Raw genomic sequence first — 19127 nt, forward strand, 5'->3', positions numbered from 1 at the left:
AATGTGCAAAAGTTAGAGATGACCGTTCATTTATATATTTAATTTCCAGTCAAAATGGCCATTAAATGCAAGTTATTAAATTTTCATTGTCAACAAAAAAGCAGAAAATGTATATTTAACAGAAAATTACACACAAGCCACAAAAACTAAATATACTATCAACATTTTCAGTCTCTTTGGGAGACTCATGCTTAATTTTTTTAAGAAATCTACAGGGAAATTTTACCATGCTCGTTGCAAACACTTCCAAAGTTCAGTCTTAGAAGTTGGTTGCATTTTCTGTTTCCCATGATTACAAATTTAGACTCATCAGTCCATAAAACCTTATTCCACATCTCAAATGTCTAATTTTGGTGTTTTACAGAATAAAACTAGAATAAACTACACTACTGCTCAAAAGTTTGGGGTTAATAATAATAGTTATTCAGTAATAACTCATACAGGGTAGATTTAAATGCTGTGAACTAGACACCAAAACATAAACCAGTTTTTTATTCACTGTTTACAGTATTTTGGGAATAACATCAAGTTAGGACATGGTAAAAAAATTGGAAATGTTATTAGTAATAAGCAAAATTTCCTGTTTATTGGAATTAGTTGTCACAAAAGCAAAAGCAAAAGTGATCGTTTTTCAAATATGAGGCATTGTGGATGCTTAGTTCATTCTCAATGCTGTAAACATTTCTTAATTATCATTAACTCACTTGCAGCTTCGTTTGTCATCAAAAATGCCTTCATTTTTACAGATTCCTACACACTATTTGAAACTTATAAGAAATTAGCTTCATCAAAGAATCATTTTATACACATATCTTCAAAGAAATTGGTTTTATATGAATGAAATCAGTGACCCCAAAATTTTGAGTGGTAGTGTAGCTGATCACCACCTTTCATATAAATCTCAAACACAATGTAAACTGTAAAAAGCAATGCTTCGTGGACTTTCTCAAGGACAGAACCCAAAACATGCTTCTGATCAATAACAACCCTGCTCCACCCTAAAGAGCTTTCAGAGTTAATCCAGGTTTACATGCAGGAGCTGCTGGACAGCTGGCTGCTGTGACACGCACAGCAGCAAGTGGGCAGGCGGTGCTGAGACGTGCTGGGCCGAGGGCGAGGGGGTGACTCTGACCCTGCATGGTGGAGAGGGAGCAGGCTTAATGTCATTGGTCCCACAAGGACTGTGTGAACTCTACAGCTTTTTAGGCTGTGAGCCAGACTTCAGGTGTGCATTTGTACAGATTCTCCCTCTCTCGAAAACAAAGGTTCATAAAGGAAGTCCAGTAAAGAAGCCTTTACAAAGCTTCTATAAACATTCGAAACGAAAAAAAAAACTAATTTAAAAAAAATCTCATTTAAATCCATTAAGAGGTTCTTTAGGAAAGCAAAGATGGTTCTTTTGTGGTCTCCCTCAAGAAATCACCCTTATAGGTTCACATCCCACAAACTATTGATTGCAAATGTTTAATATGGTTTTCTGATGGATGTTTTTCGCATTGTGTATATGTGTAAATATGTGTATATGAACATAGAACATACAAAGTTATCTATCTATCTATCTATCTATCTATCTATCTAAAAGTAGTTTGAGAATCATTTGAAATTTTAACAATTTTATTTTAAGAATTTAAGGAAGCACTAAATGAAACAATAATTTAAAATATCTTAATTATTACAAACTTAAAACAATTATAAATATATTTCGTTTTACTATTTTTATTTTTTATTTAAAATGTTCTAAAGCATGTACAATTACACACATCACTTTATGAAAAAAATCTCTAATTTTTTAAACATATTTTATTCATTTTTACTGATGTTCAACTTTCCATATGTTAACTGAAGCCAGTTAACATTGTTTAGGTCTCGGCCGTGTTGTGTGACACCACAGGCAGACAGGATGATAAAGCTGATGTCCAGATTTGTCTGGTACATAATTTATTCTGACATGACACGGCATGAGGAAAGCAGAAGCACCCTAGCTGAACGACCTGTTCACCAACAGCTTAACAGATATCCTGCTAAGTATGTGAACGTGACGGCTCAGTTGCTAAGGACAATGATTTAAATGATTTGTTCGGTGTTAATGATCCAAAGGCAAAATTTAAATGAGCTAATGTCGACCTCCGGATGCAGTTTTTGCACCAGTGGAGTGTCTATGGAGTGACTGATGCTACTATATCATAAAATACATTAGAGGGCTCTCCGACCATTTCAAGCAGTGTCGCAGATGCAGCTGAGAGGGATTCGTATGAATAGAACTGAGGGGGATTTTCTGTGTGAATGAATAGCAGAACGAATTGGTCTAGCTTTGGAATCCATGCTTAAAAAATGAGTGTAGGAAATATACAGACAGTTATATTAAAGATAAAAGATCCTTAAATGAAAAATGTAACCACATAATAGTGCATATTCCACCTTCAGACCAGTTTCAAGCCATCTGTGCCTTAAAATGACCAAATAATAGAAACATAATTATACCCGGACATAAATTGATAGACTGCAAAATCACTTATTCTGATCAGTAAATACACTTATTTGCAAAGTCTACTATTTAAAAACTGAGCAAAACAATGCGAATGAAGATTATGCAAAGACAAACATATTCAGGTTTTCAACTGTTTTCAAGATGCAGTTTCCTACTGTATTATGCCAGTGTCCAGTTTAAATATTTCACTTTTAAAGCCACAAAAGGGGCTCTAGAAAGCAATTTTGTTTACATTTTAGGGAAGAATACACAGGGTACAACCTAACACAGGGTAAAATGTAGCTTTCATGTAGTTAAACAGGCTGAAGCAGAACCTACTTTTGGTCATCTTCCTGTATTCCCATGACAGCATGATTTGCAAATTCTCACAGCAATTGAATAGATATTCCTCAAAATTTACACTGAAGACTGTCTTCATACCATACAATTAATGTTTTCATGAAGTTTTTTCAAATACTTGTGTGTATAAGCCAGAATTTATCCATACAGTTGTATGCAAACGTTTAAAGACCCCTGGTCAAATGATGTTTTGATACTTTTCTATGTTATTTTTTTCTGTTTTACAGATTGGATAAAGCATCAAATGTAAAATGTGCTGTAACTTTTGTTCAGCCCACATTTTATGTTTTGCTAATATGCTATACTATGTGTTCTCAACAAAACATGTCATGGGATCAGGGGTACCCAAACTTTTGGATATGGCCGTGCATTATCTGAATCATGCTCCTGAATTTGATAAAAGAGGTACTATAGATGTCAGTACATATACATATATATACATGTGTGTGTGTGTGTTTTGTAAATATACTTTTATCATACTGAGAACATGCTGCTCTACTTTGTGGTTAAAACTGCATTTGCCATATTTGACATTGTCTTATTTTACTAATGATGATAGTTATATAGTATATATAACTATATATATATATATATATATATATATATATATATATTATATGTATATAGGTTGGAAAGCTTCATTCGAAAAATCTAGAATTGTGGTGAATGAACTGTTTTGCATAAATTTGCCAAGCGTTTTAGCAAATATTACAACTAGCTCCTCGATCTGTTACAAGTAACCCCACCTATGGGGTAAACACTTCCACTAACACCACTTTTGGCTGAATTGTTCATAAACAGTAGGCGCTTGAAACAAAGTTTTTATTTTCAGTTGTAGCAGAGATGTGTAGGTTGCTTGTGTGGGGCTAAAAGCTGAATAGATGTAAATATGCTGGTTTTCACAAAAAACAATGAATTCAACACTATTTTTAAATTCAAAACTATTTTTCCAGCTTCGTTTCCATAGTTGGACCTTATGGAACCAGTTTTGAAAATTTTACAAAGTTTACATGCTGCGTCAAACTCAAACAAAGGAAATTTTAATTTTCACTATATGGGCCCTTTTAACACTATCGAAACTATTTTTGATCACAGAGCCCTTAAAATTCAAGCAGAGAACCTGTGATCATTTTTCATGAATATTCATATTTCCAACTTCATGTGCATTCAAGCATCAGCTTAATAGCAACTGGCTACTCTAAAAAGATTTTTGTCCATGAATCCAACCTGTTAGTCATTCAATCTTTCTTTTGGCAGCTTAGTGTTCAGCCTTGCTCTCTGAATAATGTATACAGGATGGGAAGGACAGGTATCAGGCAGAGCGGATCAGGCAGCAAGGACACATTACGATATTTATGTGTAGATGGCCCTTCTCAGGCAAGCACAGGCATAACGTTTGGCAAACGCTGCTAGAAAAACACTGAAATGAGTGAAGATGAATCTCTGTACTCTGCTACTCAAGGGCGGTCTTTGCACTAAGGCTGGCTGGAGCCCCCCATGAGCCAAGAGCCCCAAGAAAATACACATTAGATATATTGTACGTGTAGATCTTAAATAACCCATTCTGCTAATTATTTTCAGGAATTTCAGCGCAGCCTCACCTCCTGGTCATGGCTATAATGGACTATTATCTTGTTGTTATGTGATGGTTCAGCTGCGTAAGCACAGACTGGAATGAACAATTAAGCAATAATCAGGGGTCCTTAACCTGGGGGTCGCAATGTGGACTTACTATTGTGGGCCGGGGGGAGTGGGTGGGTGTTTTATGGGGGTAGTGTTGGCAAAGAGGGGGTCGAGAAATATTTTTAACCCCAAAAAAAGGGTCACACCATGAAAAAGGTTAATCCTTTCAATGTCCAGGGCCCACCAGCAGGCCCAACGTTTTATTGCGCACTTCTACAACCTAAGAATTGCTCAGCCAGTTTGCACTGAAGTCCCTGTAGTTACTGAATAATAGTATGTAATAACCCTGGGATTTTAAGGGGTTAGGAACCCCTGATCTACATCACAGAGAGCGGTCCTTTAGAGTGATTTTCTGGGTGTTCAGAGGAAAAATCAAATAAAGCTGTCCACACCAGAAGAGTGAGGAGAGCAAAAGGTTTGTTGCTTCACTCCCAAAGCTAACTCCCTTTTTTCAGTCAGAACCGAGTGCTGCACAGGCTGTACATCATGCTAGTGTCAATATTAGTCCTCCTAATATAACTCCAGCGTCGGGGTAGTTAGTCAAAAAAAAGTAATACAAGTTACTCAAACTTTAATAGCATTATGTTACTTACTACTCCCTGGAAAAAGTAATCTCATTGCTTGTTACTTCTAAATTATTCTGCACCAAATTATCTCAGTATATTGGCAGATAATTTTGCTAGCTTTAAGCACATTTCTTAAAATAAGCCAAATTACCTGCCATTATAGTGAGATCATTTCACATAATAAAATTACTTAAGTAAAAAATATCTAGAAATAAGTTGACAATTGTATTCCTACAACAACGTTAAAATGAGAACAATTAGGTATACCGATTAGATTTGAGATGATTTCACTTGCCAAGACGGACTATTTTAAAAATAGTGCACCCCTATGGGCCCCCTGGACCCCCAGAATCACCAAATCCAACCCAGGCTACACATTTCCATTCAGTCATATAGAACACACTGAGCACATATGGACTTTGTTGCCGCAACATAAAATACAATCGCAATAAACGTCAAAATAGTTTGAATTTGTGTGCCCAAAAACCCTCTACAGCGCACAGTGCAATCACAGACAGCGGCTGAATTCATACCTTCGGCTTGCTTTCTAGCTGCAGAAGAGTGAAAAGAAGGGCAAATGCAAGAGAGGGAAAACAGAATGAAAACATTGAAGCACTTTCAATAGAGAGGCGTGTCTGAGAGACAGTGATGTGTGAGGTAGAAAGACGGAGCGCAGAAATCAATATTTTGAGGGGTTGTTTGTTTGGGGATGTGTGTGTGTGAGCGATGATGAGGTGTCTCCATGTGTATAACTACTGCCTTGCTGTGGACAGGTTGTCATGGCTGCAATTAAATTGGCCTGATAAATCTCAAGTGAGGAGAAAATGAATGACTTCCTGTGAAGCCTCCATCATGCACATAGACACACACACACACACACACACACACACACACACACACACACACACACACGCACGCACATAGACAGACATACAATGTCAGTACGTGGGGCTATACATACGTGCAGTACTGTGCAAGAGATCACTTGTCAAGTGTTGTTGTTAAATGTCCATTTAGTATGACTTATTCTTTTTTCAGGAGATATTTCTGAGGAAATAATTCACTAGTATAAGGAAGGAGGAAGAAATAAGATAAGTGAAAAAAACAGGCATTTTCAAAATTCCAAAATTCCTAGAAAATGGGACTCCTAACAACCATGCAAGACCTGGTAGACCACCAAAACTGCCCCCATCAGATAAACAGTACTTAAAGCTTTCATCTTTGAAAGAGAGGAGAAAATCAAGCTCCACTCTTGATTCAGATCTGAAAGAATCAACAGGTGTTTCTGTTCATCCTTCCACTGTGAGACAGTTCAACACTATGAGTCTGAAAGGATGTGTAGCTGTCAAGAAGCCCTTTCTGAGAAAAGGAAATTGACAAAAAAGAATCTGCTGGTGGTCCAGACCTCAACATCATTGTGTTTGGGATTACTTGGATTGTGACAAGTAGAAAATGCAACCAACTTCTAAGACTGAACCTTGGACATGTGGAAAAATATCTGCAGATTTCTTTAAAAACTGTAATAAATTAATAATGTGGACTAAAAATTATATCATATAAATACACACACAAATACATGTTTTTGACATAATTTTAAAATGCCTGTTGGCCTTTAAATTGTGTGTAAATTTCACAATGAATGGAGCAAAAGAAATGGGCCAAAATGACTTGGAAACAAAATCTGGTTGACATTACATTAAAAATAAAGTATCTTTTTTTCCTCCCCTGTAAAGTTACCATTCTGGAGATATGAGGTTTTGTTCTGACAGCAGTGATATATGTATTTATATATGTACTTATCTTATTAACCTTATGCTGAGACAGAAATGCTTTAATTTCACTCTTTCAATTGAAGAACTGAAACATGAAGCTTCTACAAACAGCACTGTGGAAAGTCAGGACCTGATGCTGCTGCTACAGGCGTTGTAAGTTGACCCTATTTCCATGTGTTTTCTTATGCATTTTGTTCTACAAAATATACAAAAACAAACACAAATATACACACAATCACATGCATTTTTCCATGCAGGAATACTAACCATTCTCAAAACTCAGTCAACCAAGAGTGACAACCCCCTCTTCATCAGGCACTGAGCAGGCTAAATAACCCATAACTCTCTTTATTACCACACATTATCCGTTTTATACACGGTCTCAGACCATTAGGTTCTTCTGTGTTTTGCTAGTGAAACGTGCAGCCTTTAAAAGCGCCGCCGTAGACAAAAAGGGTTTTAGTATGGCCACTTGAACAAAATGGCCGTCACCTGTTATAGTGTGACTGCCTGTCTCTGTCATTACTTCTCCCCCCAGGCTTCACACACACACACACACACACACACACACACACACACACACAAACACACACACACACACACACACACTCACACACACTAGCCATGTCTATTATTCACAGTGTGATATTCCGCCCTGACAGACACTCGGATACACACTTACACACACGCCTTTCTTGATATAGGCACGAAAAACCAAAACCACCCACAAAGCGCCAAAGCATCCATCTGCTGTGGCTTTATAAGCCGCTATGTTCCAATACCCGGGTTGTAGGATCTACCTAAAGATAATCAAAAATGAACTATGGCAACTGGCCAGCTTGAGAAGAATAAATATCTCACTGGCAAAACAGCAGGTCAGCTAATAAATCAGACGGAGGAGATTACTGCTGTATAATAATGACAGCATTTCAAATGTTTTGGCCAACAGTTGGCTCTAAATTATTGCCACGGCAAAGCGTATGCCACTTCAGCACACTCTCAGAAGAAAGGAACTAGACTGGCACTGAGGTGGTGCCTCTCATGTCACTGGGGTGGTACCCTCCAGGGTACGTCTTCAGTTCCTTTAGTTTGGAAAAGTAATTGTATCATATTTCATTGCAATTAGGTTTTTTGCAAGTCGCACTGATTCCATACATGCTGCCTTGGCTCCCAGCTATTTATTTATTTATTTAAAACATTAAGTTATGAAAAGGTACAAAGCTGAGAAAGTGAATGGAGTAAACCTTATTTAAAGTTCATAATTGGACTTTTAGGACCATGTCATGCCTTTGAGCGAACATTTAGGTGAACAGAAATGTACCAGTACAGTGCCTTTTTTTCTGACAGTGTACTAAGCAACACTAAAGTGCACTAAAATGAAATATCATCAGATCAGATCAAGCATCATCCGAACATATTTTGAGACATGATTGCAGTTAGGCTTATGACTTATGGAGCTTCTGATAAGCAGTAAGAGATCATGGTTAACCCCTTAAATGGACAGGCTCCATCGGCAGGCCCACAATTTTAATATCCACTTCTATAACCTAAGGATAGCTCAGCCAGTTTGCACTGAAGTCCCTGTAGTTGCTGAATAATAAGCCTTAGTATATAATAAGCCTGGGATTTTGAAGGGTGAAGCTAAACTTTCAACATACCATTGATATTCTGATTGATTCTAATTCTAAAAAGATTAGATTTGACAGAAAAAAAAGAAGTGACGGAACCAATTAGAGACTATTAAAGACATTGCCACTCCTGTCCACTAGAAGCAGCAGTGACACATAATGTCTCCTGCCGTGACCACACCCTCCAATTTGGCTTTTATGCAAGCAAGAAGTTCATCATTCTGAAATCGACCCTAAATCTTGCTGCCTTTCTTCCAGACAGGAACTGGGGTATGTTAATATGAAAGCAAAAGCTTTGAAGAAGCAATTAAGAAATTAGTGTCATAATAATTGACCTCAACTTTAGTGTCACATTATTGTGGGTCAAGGTGCAGTGATGTGTTTACATTGCTGTAGATTTAGGGCTACATATAATTCTCCATTAAACTGATACTGCAGCAGATATCAATATCAGGTGTATGATGTTCTAATACAGCCCAATAATGGAACTTGGTAAACTGTGAGGAAATGAACTAGACAGCATTCAAACACATCAGGCCAGAACTAAAGCATTTGACCTATGACTAAGATGGACTCTCTCTCTCTCTCTCTCTATCTCTCGCTCTCTCTCTCTCTCTCAAAAACAGAAAAAATGTGGCATTGCTTTGTTACTTAGCCTTCCTCAGTCATTTCAAATGTGTTAATATTTCCATCAATTCAGTGGAAAGCGAATGCATATCTCTACACTGGCACAACACATTAAAGAGTACTGATATGGGGAAGGTGTGACAGAGCGGCCTCACGTGTGTCAGATCAAATCTAAAGGTATCTTCTCCACCTAGACGAGAACTCTAACTGTAATTAAGCTGAAACATTATATTCCCTTCCCGCTTAGCCTAATTAACAGCTTCAATCTGAGACAGAAGAGCAGAAAGACAGACAGAAAGACAGACAGACAGACAGACAGAAGAAAGCGTGTGCGATTAACTCTACTCAAATATTAACCAGCGCTATTATTCATAATCAGCGTTTGTTCACGAGACGCAACAGCACCAAGAGAAACAACACAGTAAAGTGTCGCCAGACCAGCCGCAAGCCCGCGCGCTGCCCTCCTCTGCCCACACCTTGTCTCCGTAGCCGTCTCTTTTTGAGGCCGAAGATCCGCACTTTGGAGAAGATGTCGACCAGGTTTCCGTTGCACAGCCCCTTGTTCTTGTTGGGGCTCTTCCTCCGTCGGTGGGTGGTGGGTCGGTGCAGGTGTTGCTCTCGCGCTTGTCTCTTCTGGCGGATCAAACCGCTGGCTATCGCCGCTGCCATGTCTCACCGACCACCGAGCAAACGCGCAGACGGACCACGCTGACCGCGCTGACCACGGTCACCTCCGAACGGCACCGATCGCCTTCTCTTGGCTCGCGTTCGCTCTCGCTGGGCTGTACTCGTTTCTGGGTCCCCGTCTAGTGCCCCATTCATCACCAGCTGAGCTCGCGCGTACTCTCCAGCCGGCCCGACAAAGTCCGAGCGCCGCGTTTCGACGGCACGAATGGCAGGAAAGCGCGCTGCTGTTGCTGCTGCTGCTGATGATGATGCTGATGGTGATGATGATGTCCACGCCGCGTCCACCGCCGTAAGCCGGCGCTCACTGGCATGAATTCCTCGGCGAGGGCTCGCTGGCGTTCCGGCAGCGCTTCGAAGCCTCTGGGCGACTCCTTAACCGAGCAGTGTGGCTGCCTCCACATTGTTGTTCAGCTCCGGACGAATGACATTTGGATTAACCGATTCCTCTCCAAACATCCCGCCACATCTGGCTTTCAGCTCACACTGGGGGAAACAGGCATTTCTTCTTCCTTTTTCTTTTTTTTTTTACTTTCTCTCACTGCTCTCCTCCTCTTTTTTGCCCCCACCCACTCGCTGGAGAGTGAAAGAAGCTCGGAGTGCGCCCAGACGTCCCACACACACACACACACACACCGCCGAGGAGTTTTTTTCCTCTCTTATTTATTCGCTCGGTTCGCCGGGTGTGGCACCGTGGAGGAGAAGCGCGCGTCACCGAGTTCACCGCGCAAACGGCGCTCGTATGGAAAGTCGAGGGAGAAAAGCGAACCAAGCGTGTGACTCTGACATACGTGTGTGTGGAGAGAGAGAGAGAGGGAGAGAGAGGGAGGGAGGGAGAGAGGAGGAAAGGGGGAGGCGGGGGGTAAATACATAGCTGTAACTAACTTTGCCTCAGGTGACGCTGCGGGATTTTCCGTTTACGCTCCAAAAAACTTCAGCCGTGGCGCCCGCCGAGAATTAGAGGCTCCGTTTGCTCCGCAGTCGCGGCCACGTTTTGTCTCTTAGGAAAAAACGCACATACAATATTGGCATCGCATTAAGAAGAGGAAAGCCTGAGTCTAAAAACGTCTTCGGGAAGTTGCACATTTGCGCATTTTGCTGGAGAAGAAACAATATGTTCAAAAAACACGAAATTCAACAGGTCGCTTAGAGATAGGAGACAAAACAGGCTGCGAAAAAAAGGGCTGTGGTCCTGGGTCTGGTTAACCGGCACATGTTTAAGCAGAGAAAAATGCTCGACCTGGACTCTCCAGGTCTGGACTTGGATCTCCTGCACACTTAAAAGCAAAGGTTCCTGAATGGTTCTTGGTTTAGATGTGCCTGGGCGAAAAAAATGAGAAGAAAAAATATGTTTGGTTATTCAACAGGTTGCATAGAAATGAAAAAGACTGCTGCAGACAAACAGGAGCTGACCGTGGTCCTCAACCTGGACAAGCAGGAGCTCTCTGTGGCTCCGAACTTGGACAAATACAAGCTGTCTGTTGTCCTGAACCTGGGCAAATAGGAGCTGTCTGGATCCTGAACCCTGGTAAACCGACACCTGTTTAAACAGAGAAATACTTGACCTTGACCCTCCAGATCTGGACCTCCTGTATGCTTAAATATGGTTCTTGGCTTGGACATGCCAAACCTGGATAACAAAATAGCCCAGTTGCACATTTTCAACTCTGTTTATCTTCTTCAAGTGAACTAACATATATTTGGTCATTCAACAGGTTACTTTGAGATCAAGTACATTGCTGCAGATGATGGGAGCTGTCCACAGTCCTGAACCTGGTTAAAATGACACATGTTGAAATGCTTAACCTTGACTCTCCAGGTCTGGACTTGGATCTCCTGCATGCATAAAGCAAAGGCTCCTAAAGGGCCCTTGGCTTGGACGTATGGTTCACTTCACTGCTAGAGAACCTTCACATTATGTGGAGATTCTTCAAATGTTTGATGGTTTGTCATTGTATTTACAAAAATCATCTACTGAAAAGCTCTTTAGGGAACCAAGGGTGGCATGGCTCCAATCTTTTTTGGCAACTTCTTTAAGAGTCATTTGCAATCTATTTGAAAAATCTCAGTATTGGCCACTACAGTGGATATTACCTCATGATCAACTTAATTAGTCAATAAACAATATTGAGTCTGTGCTTTGGACACGGCACCTTCTTTTGGAAGCTTTGGAAGCTTTATTTTTTTAAGTACTTTGGTTTTTCAGGTGATATTATGTGTCCATATTGGCTTTTCCAACTCCAAAGCACCAAAAAAGGTTTGAAGAAGATCGCTGTGGACTGAAAGGAGCTGTCCATGGTTCTGAACCTGAACACTGGCGGAACAGTTGAACTAGATGTGAAAAGAGAAGAATATGTGCCTGGATTCCTGCCTTCACAGATACCCCTGATTGAAACCAGAAGACAAATGACCATCATACAAAACTGGGGCAGTGCAATATCAACTGTGCTACACCCAGACTGACTGGAATTGAAATGTACTGCTTTGCTTTCAGGCGTTCTACCAGTGTACATGTGCTCTGTAAACTACAGGACACCTGGTCGCATGACAAAATGTCATTAGATGTCATTACAGAGGCCAGGTTTATTACATCAATCCACCATGTTAGACAGAAGATCAGAATAACGGTCATAAAACATCCACATCATGTAAACAGGACCACAAAGATACAGATTCAACAATCCAAGGCAAGCATTTGTAAACATTTGCAATGTCTTTTTTTGCATTTCGTCCACAAACCAGAACAGAATAAGAGAGCCCCTTTCCCACCCTTTGAACCTTTAATGCTGGACATGAACTGGGCCTAAAAAGGTTGCTTTAAATTTCAAATGTGCACATTGGTTCCACATGGATATGTTACGTCAACACAATTACTGTCATTCATTTTACTTACTTTTAGCAAGAACTGTGCTGATGTAATAAATTTAATTGTGGAACCAAATTACACATTTGAATCAAGTCAATTCAACCTTTTTCATTCAGTGTTTATTTGTATGGAACAGGCTGTTTCAACAGCTCTTTTCTGATTTACTTTAAGAAACGGCACAAATTGTTTGAAATTCAGGCACACACAAATAACTAAACAAGATAAACTCGAGAGAGCCATCTACTGTCTGGGCTGGCTATGGAAATGCCTCGTGTTTACAATAAACAGCGGCTCCTCTCTGTAATTCTGCCATCAGCCAGACAGTAATTCAAGGGCTGCAGTTCGGCCCTGTCTCCTAAGAATCAAAATATACAATCAGCACACGCAAGTGGGATGCATGTGCAGGGGTTGATTTAGTGATTCTGGGGGGTCTAAAAGACAGAATGACCCCCATCGATCTGCATACACCACAAAACATGATATCTCTGCATATGAAATCGTCTTAAATACAGTGGATAATAATATTTACTTATAGTGAATAGATCTTTCTCAACATTTCTTATATTATTGTAAGAAGATTAAAAGATGATTTAACAGGACATTTTTGACTTGTTTTTAGCATTAGTATCATCTTAATTTATTTTAAATGAAATTAACTCTATTTTGGCAGATCATTATGATTGACATGAGAAACAATGCTTAAAAAGAAAAAATGATCAGCCAGTATTGAGAGGACATTTGGAAGTAATAATGTACAGAATGTATAGTAATATAGCAATAAATCATTAATATTGTATGGAATAATGTAGAATTAAAGTATGGGTAGTCATATCACTTTTTTCAAGAAGTAATAAGTAACTCCCCAACACTGGAGCTGTCTACACACTTAAGAATGATGGTTCTTTAAATTGATGGAGAATGTGTTGTAAATGGTTCTACACAGAACCAAAAATTGTTCTTCTATGTTACAAGCTTGACACTGTAACTAACCCCAACCCTTTTTGGTGCTATACAGAACCATATAGAAAACTCATGGATCTAAATAGAACCATTGCTTTTACTAAAAATTTCTTGAAAAACATTTTTAAGTGTATAGTGCATGTATCCAATCTGAATATATTACAATATATTATGTATTTTATATATATATATATATATATATATATATATATATATATATATATATATATATATAAAACAATCATATTAACTTTGTTGTAAGAATATGATTTATAAAAATATGATTTATGCTTCTTGAAAACAATCCCTACAGTTGCAGTAGCTATTTTAAAAATATTGAACAATATTTTGCTATGGGTTATTTATCATCAACTGGTGCAGTACATCTTAACTTTTATATCTATATATGTTGTTTTTCTTGGGGGTCTTTACCTCATGGGGGTCCTAGACAGCTGCCTACCTTTACCTAGTGCAAACACCAGCCCTGTGCATGTGCGAGCGTGCATGCATCTGTCTCCAAATGTCCCTGGCAGATGTAAACAATTTATGTTTTGGGGACATTTTATTTATTTATATATGTATGTATGCATGCATGCATTTATTTGTTTGTTTGTTTGTTTATTTGAAAAGAATACCTAATAAAAACAAAATGATCAACATTAGCTGTTGGTTACTGAGGTTAAGGTTGTGTCTTATGCAGGCATAAGGAATTTTTTTTCATTTAACATGCATAATGCAAATCAACCCAAGTCACTCATAATTCTTCATAAGTCTAAAACTATACCAGCTCCTGGACAAACACTGAGACTAAACCGCAGCCTGTTCACGTGGTCGGTAACACAAGTCCACATTGAATCGTTCCTTAACGTCATCAGTCCCGCTGCTGGAACACAGAGGCTCCCCACAGACCCGAGTTTCCGCGGAAGGACGAGCGCAGGCGCGATCACTGGCGAGCAGCACTTTGAAGTGTTAGTGAAGGAGCCGTGAAAGGAAAGCAGAGCGTTTTAAAGGGATCAGCACCATAGACAGCTCCCATCAGTCTACAGCGACCTGCTCCAGCGAGCTGACGCCTGCTATGACAAAGCAGTCAGCCAGAGAGAAGCTTTACACTTAACAGCTTCAAACCACTTCACTCCATACAACATACATTTCACTAACAAGCTGTGCAATAAGTCTGCAAGTGCACCACTACATATAGCTCATATTAAATCAGTCGAAAACTATTACATTCCCTTTGTTAAAGATAAAAACTTAATTTTCCATGTCTCAGAGAGATAAGAGACTGAAGGTTAAAGGCCTGTATCTTTGCATGGTCATCCAGATGTTATGATTCTAAAGATCCACTAGAGGGAAACATGGAGCACAAAATGCTCTGCTTTCTTCCACAACAACTTGTAAGCAGGTGAGACATTATGATGTGGCTCCCAGAAGAGAAAAACAGCTTCATATATGCATGATAGGAGAGTGACGGGAGGAAAAGCCCATATAAGAATCCAATGCATGAACGTTCATGGTTGTATGAAACAGGTTTTGGCATTATATAAATAGGTAGATTAGATGTAGAACGTAGAATAGATGTGGACTGCTCATCTGACATTTCTTTTGGAATCGGAGGTATTAATAGGGACTTTGCTGAAGTAACAGCCTTTACTCTTCTGAGAAGGCTTTATGCTAGATGTTATAGCATTGTTGGGAGGATATGATTGCATTCAGCCACAGGATCATTAGTGAGGTCAGGTACTGATGTTGGATAGTCAGTTCTGCATCATGCCAACTCATTCCAAAGATACTGGATGGAGCTCCATCACTCCTGAGAACGTAGTTCCACTGCTCCACAGCTTAATGTAGTCAGAAAAAAATGGTACTATGCAGGTACACTTTTCGTTCATCAAGGTAGAAACAATGTGAATGTACCCTCAAAGGTACAGCAGTGGTTTTAAGGTCCGGTTGTGTACCTTAAGTAGGTATTTTACAGAGGAAAAGTAAATATTTGTACCGTTTTATAACCTAATGTTTTAAAACAGAACAATGAAATGAAGAGGCAGCGACAAGATTGAGTGTGTGGAGTCAATACAGCTTGAAAAATCTAACTGAATTTAATTGAAGGTACTGAGGACGTACCCTTGAGGGTACCACCCCAGTGACAGTTCAGTACCTTTTTTCTCAGAGTGAGGGGGGGCTTTATACCCCCCCAGCCAATCCATTTTCCTTAGGCTTATGTGTGGGTTCTCTATAGCGTCCCATTCTATTGGTAATGCTCTCCTATGGAAATTAAGTTAACACATCCTCAAACCTAGATGTGCCATTTTTCTGAAGATTTTAGTGCACAATTAATATTTATTTGCTGAGTTTAGCATAGAAAAGGTTTAAACATACAGTATAAAACGTGCCATAACCTTTGAACAGACAACATTTTGTTTTATTTTATACCCCAATATGTTAAATTCAGAAAATAAACAGTAATTGTGCACAGAAGTGGTTCTCTGTAGAGAATGTGCCCAATAAAACTCCTCTTTTGTCATTCTGATTCCACTCTTCTGCACGACATGCAAGAGTTTAAATCCACAGAGGACTTATTTAAATACTTTCTTCTGTGTAACTTTGAAGTATGATGGAAACTCAGAGGCACTCTCAGCCTTACAGCGTGGTTCATAATTAACTGGGTTTTCTGTTCGGAAACTATACAGAACTGCGATTAGGAACGGTATAGTGCAAAAAAGGGTTATATAACAGCCTGATAATAGGTTTAGCATCCTAGACCACTTCTATAACAGTATGTTCCCTTACTGCACTGAGGACACAAGTATTACACATACTGTATGTGCAGTATAGTGTTGTACATATGGTTTTGCTGGTAGAGTACAGGAAGATCAAACACAAAACACAGTCCTCTTCATTTTGTTCTTCTCTCCGATGAATGTAAAGAGTTGCCTAGTTTTGTGTTTATTTAACCCCTTAACATCCCAGGCTTTTACATACCGAGGCTTATTATCCAATAACTACAGGGACTTCAATGCAAACTGGCTGAGCTATGCTTAGGTTATAGAAGTGTGTAATAAAGCTTTGGCCACTTAAGGAGATTATGATGTTTTCTCAAATGCAAGAATCTGTTTCTAAACATCTTACTAAACAACCATCTCAATCAAGAATTCAACCAAGAGGTAGCACACGCTTCCCGAAATTTGAACTAGATATTAACAAGTTATATTTACTTTACTATATACACCAATCAGGCATAACATTATGACCATAATGTTTCTACATTCCTTGTTTCTACGCTCATTGTCCATTTTATCAGCTCCACTTACTATATGTACTATATACTTTGTAGTTCTACAATTACAGACTGTAGTCCATCTGTTTCTCTGCATACTTTGTTAGCCCCTCTTTCACCCTGTTCTTCAGTGGTCAGGACCCCCATGGAACTTCACAGAGCAGGTACTATTGGGGGGGTGGATCATTCTCAACACTGCAGTAACACAGTTTTTAAACACTGTGTCCACTCACTGTCCACTCTATTAGACACTCCTACCTTGTCAGTCCACCTTGTAGATGTAAAGTCAGAGACGATAGCTCATCTGCTATTACACAGTTTGTGTTGGTCATCCTCTAGTCGTTCATCAGTGGTCACAGGACGCTGCCCACAGGACGCTGTTGGCTGGATATTGTTGGTTGGTGGACTATTCTCAGTCCAGCAGTGACACTGAGGTGTTTAAAACTCCAGCAGCGCTGCTGTGTCTGATCCACTTAGACCAGCACAACACACACTAACACACCACCACTATGTCAGTGTTACTGCAGTTCTGAGAATGATCCCCCACACAAATAGTACCTGCTCTGTGAGGGTCCATGGGGGTCCAGACCACTGAAGAACAGGGTAAAAGGGGGCTAACAAAATATGCAGAGAAACAGACAACAGTCTGTAAGTATTTAAAAAGGAACCCCACCAATCTTTTTCTTAAATTTCTTCATAATTCAATCTATGAGATGTCCTCAAAGTTTTTCATAGTGGTTTGATGTGAAATGGTTAATAATAAAGAAACTTCTTCCCAATTCATATTTCTTTAGAGTGGTGATAGGAACCAGGGGTCTCGATGTGTACAATGCAAATAAAGGCATTTTATTTACTATGCAAAACAACCAGTAAACCAATAGTGATACACACCCTGCAGAAACGCACCGAAAAATCTTTGATACACTTTTGCCTTGTAACACCCTGTAAAATGTTGGTAACTTTTTTCTGAAAGAACTTCCTGTGAGAGAGCTTTCAGAGGTGTTACATTTTTCAGTCTGGTTCCTTTCCTTTACGTAATATGTTAATGTGTTGGTACTTCACTGTTCCACTTCAGCCACTCGTGTTCTGTTCTTAAGGCTCTTTTTCAGATTTAATTTTATTCTGTCGTGTTGATTCAGCCCCTGGACTGCTTTGCTGTTGCTCACACCTTTCACTTTCCAGCTTGAATGCATTAGAGATCACCCAACTCATGATTAAGTTCTCCTAAGTCACATTTTAAACAGTATGCAGTTGTTTTTTACTCGGTTTCCCCAACAGCTGGGATTTTATCCATTACACAGGCCCACCAAGCACTTTGTCCTCTTTGGCTCCCAGTTATGGATGGCTGAAGCATCACTGGGGTTCAAACTCACATCTACTGATGCTGAGTGAAGTCTTAGATACACATTACCACAGCTTCCTTTTTAAACTTATATATATATATATATATATATATATATATATAAGTTTAAAAAGAAATATATAACTTATATATATATATATATATATATATATATATATATATATATATATATATATATTTCCAGTGAAATAAATATTCATACATCACTGTAAAACATTTCAGTGTAAAATTTCAGTAATTTACCAGCAGCAGTTTCCCCAGCAATTTACTGTCCAATGATTACTGTACAGTTGTTTTCCTGTATTTCTAATGCACAGCTCATAGGTGTTCTAATGTGAACCCAAAACTGTCGGAGGACCCTCAGTTTTACCACATTATGTACACTCCTAAAAATGATGATTCTTCACAGGTACTTTAGAAAAGAATTTGATTCTATATAGAACCATGAACGCTCAAAGAACCCTTTACATGATCAAAGGGATTGTTGCATTGTGAAAGTGTCAAAGATTGATGGAGAATGTGTTGTCTACAGTTCTATACAGAAACTTTTTGAAAAGGTGATATAGCACCGAAAAGGGTTCTTCATTTTAACATCTTTGAAAAGAAGCTGGACCTGTTTCTCCCAGAGTGCACTTTTTTCCATCTATATTTAAGGGCTTCAGTAGATTACTGCACAGCTTCTGCTGTAAATTTACAGGAATTCCTTAAAATGTAGTAGCCTAAGAGCAGAAAATGATTGGTGGGATTGTGTAATGGGAAGATTCCCATCTAGTGGGAAAACAAGTTCCATATTGTTTACCAAACTGAGATGCAGATCCAAAAAAATGTGAGTTACAAGAACTTTTGGACTAAACTAAGAAGTCCTCAAACTGAGTTA

The 19127-nt window shown here is 39.1% G+C and overlaps 1 protein-coding gene across 2 annotated transcripts in view; it reads right to left on the bottom strand.

Annotated features, from left to right (window-relative positions):
* LOC118798298 (fibroblast growth factor 14-like) overlaps positions 1-19127 on the bottom strand; it is a 104619-nt gene that overhangs the window by 37932 nt on the left and 47560 nt on the right. The window contains exon 1 of one of the 2 annotated variants that reach the window (XM_036557717.1): positions 9580-9781. The exons of the other annotated variant lie outside the window; for it this stretch is intronic. Coding sequence (XP_036413610.1) covers positions 9580-9772 — 193 coding nt within the window. The 5' untranslated portion in view covers positions 9773-9781. Of the gene's footprint in view, positions 1-9579; positions 9782-19127 lie in introns of those variants that run through there. 2 annotated transcript variants of the gene reach the window in all.

Source organism: Colossoma macropomum, unplaced genomic scaffold, assembly GCF_904425465.1.
Source record: "Colossoma macropomum unplaced genomic scaffold, Colossoma_macropomum, whole genome shotgun sequence".
NCBI lineage: Eukaryota > Metazoa > Chordata > Actinopteri > Characiformes > Serrasalmidae > Colossoma > Colossoma macropomum.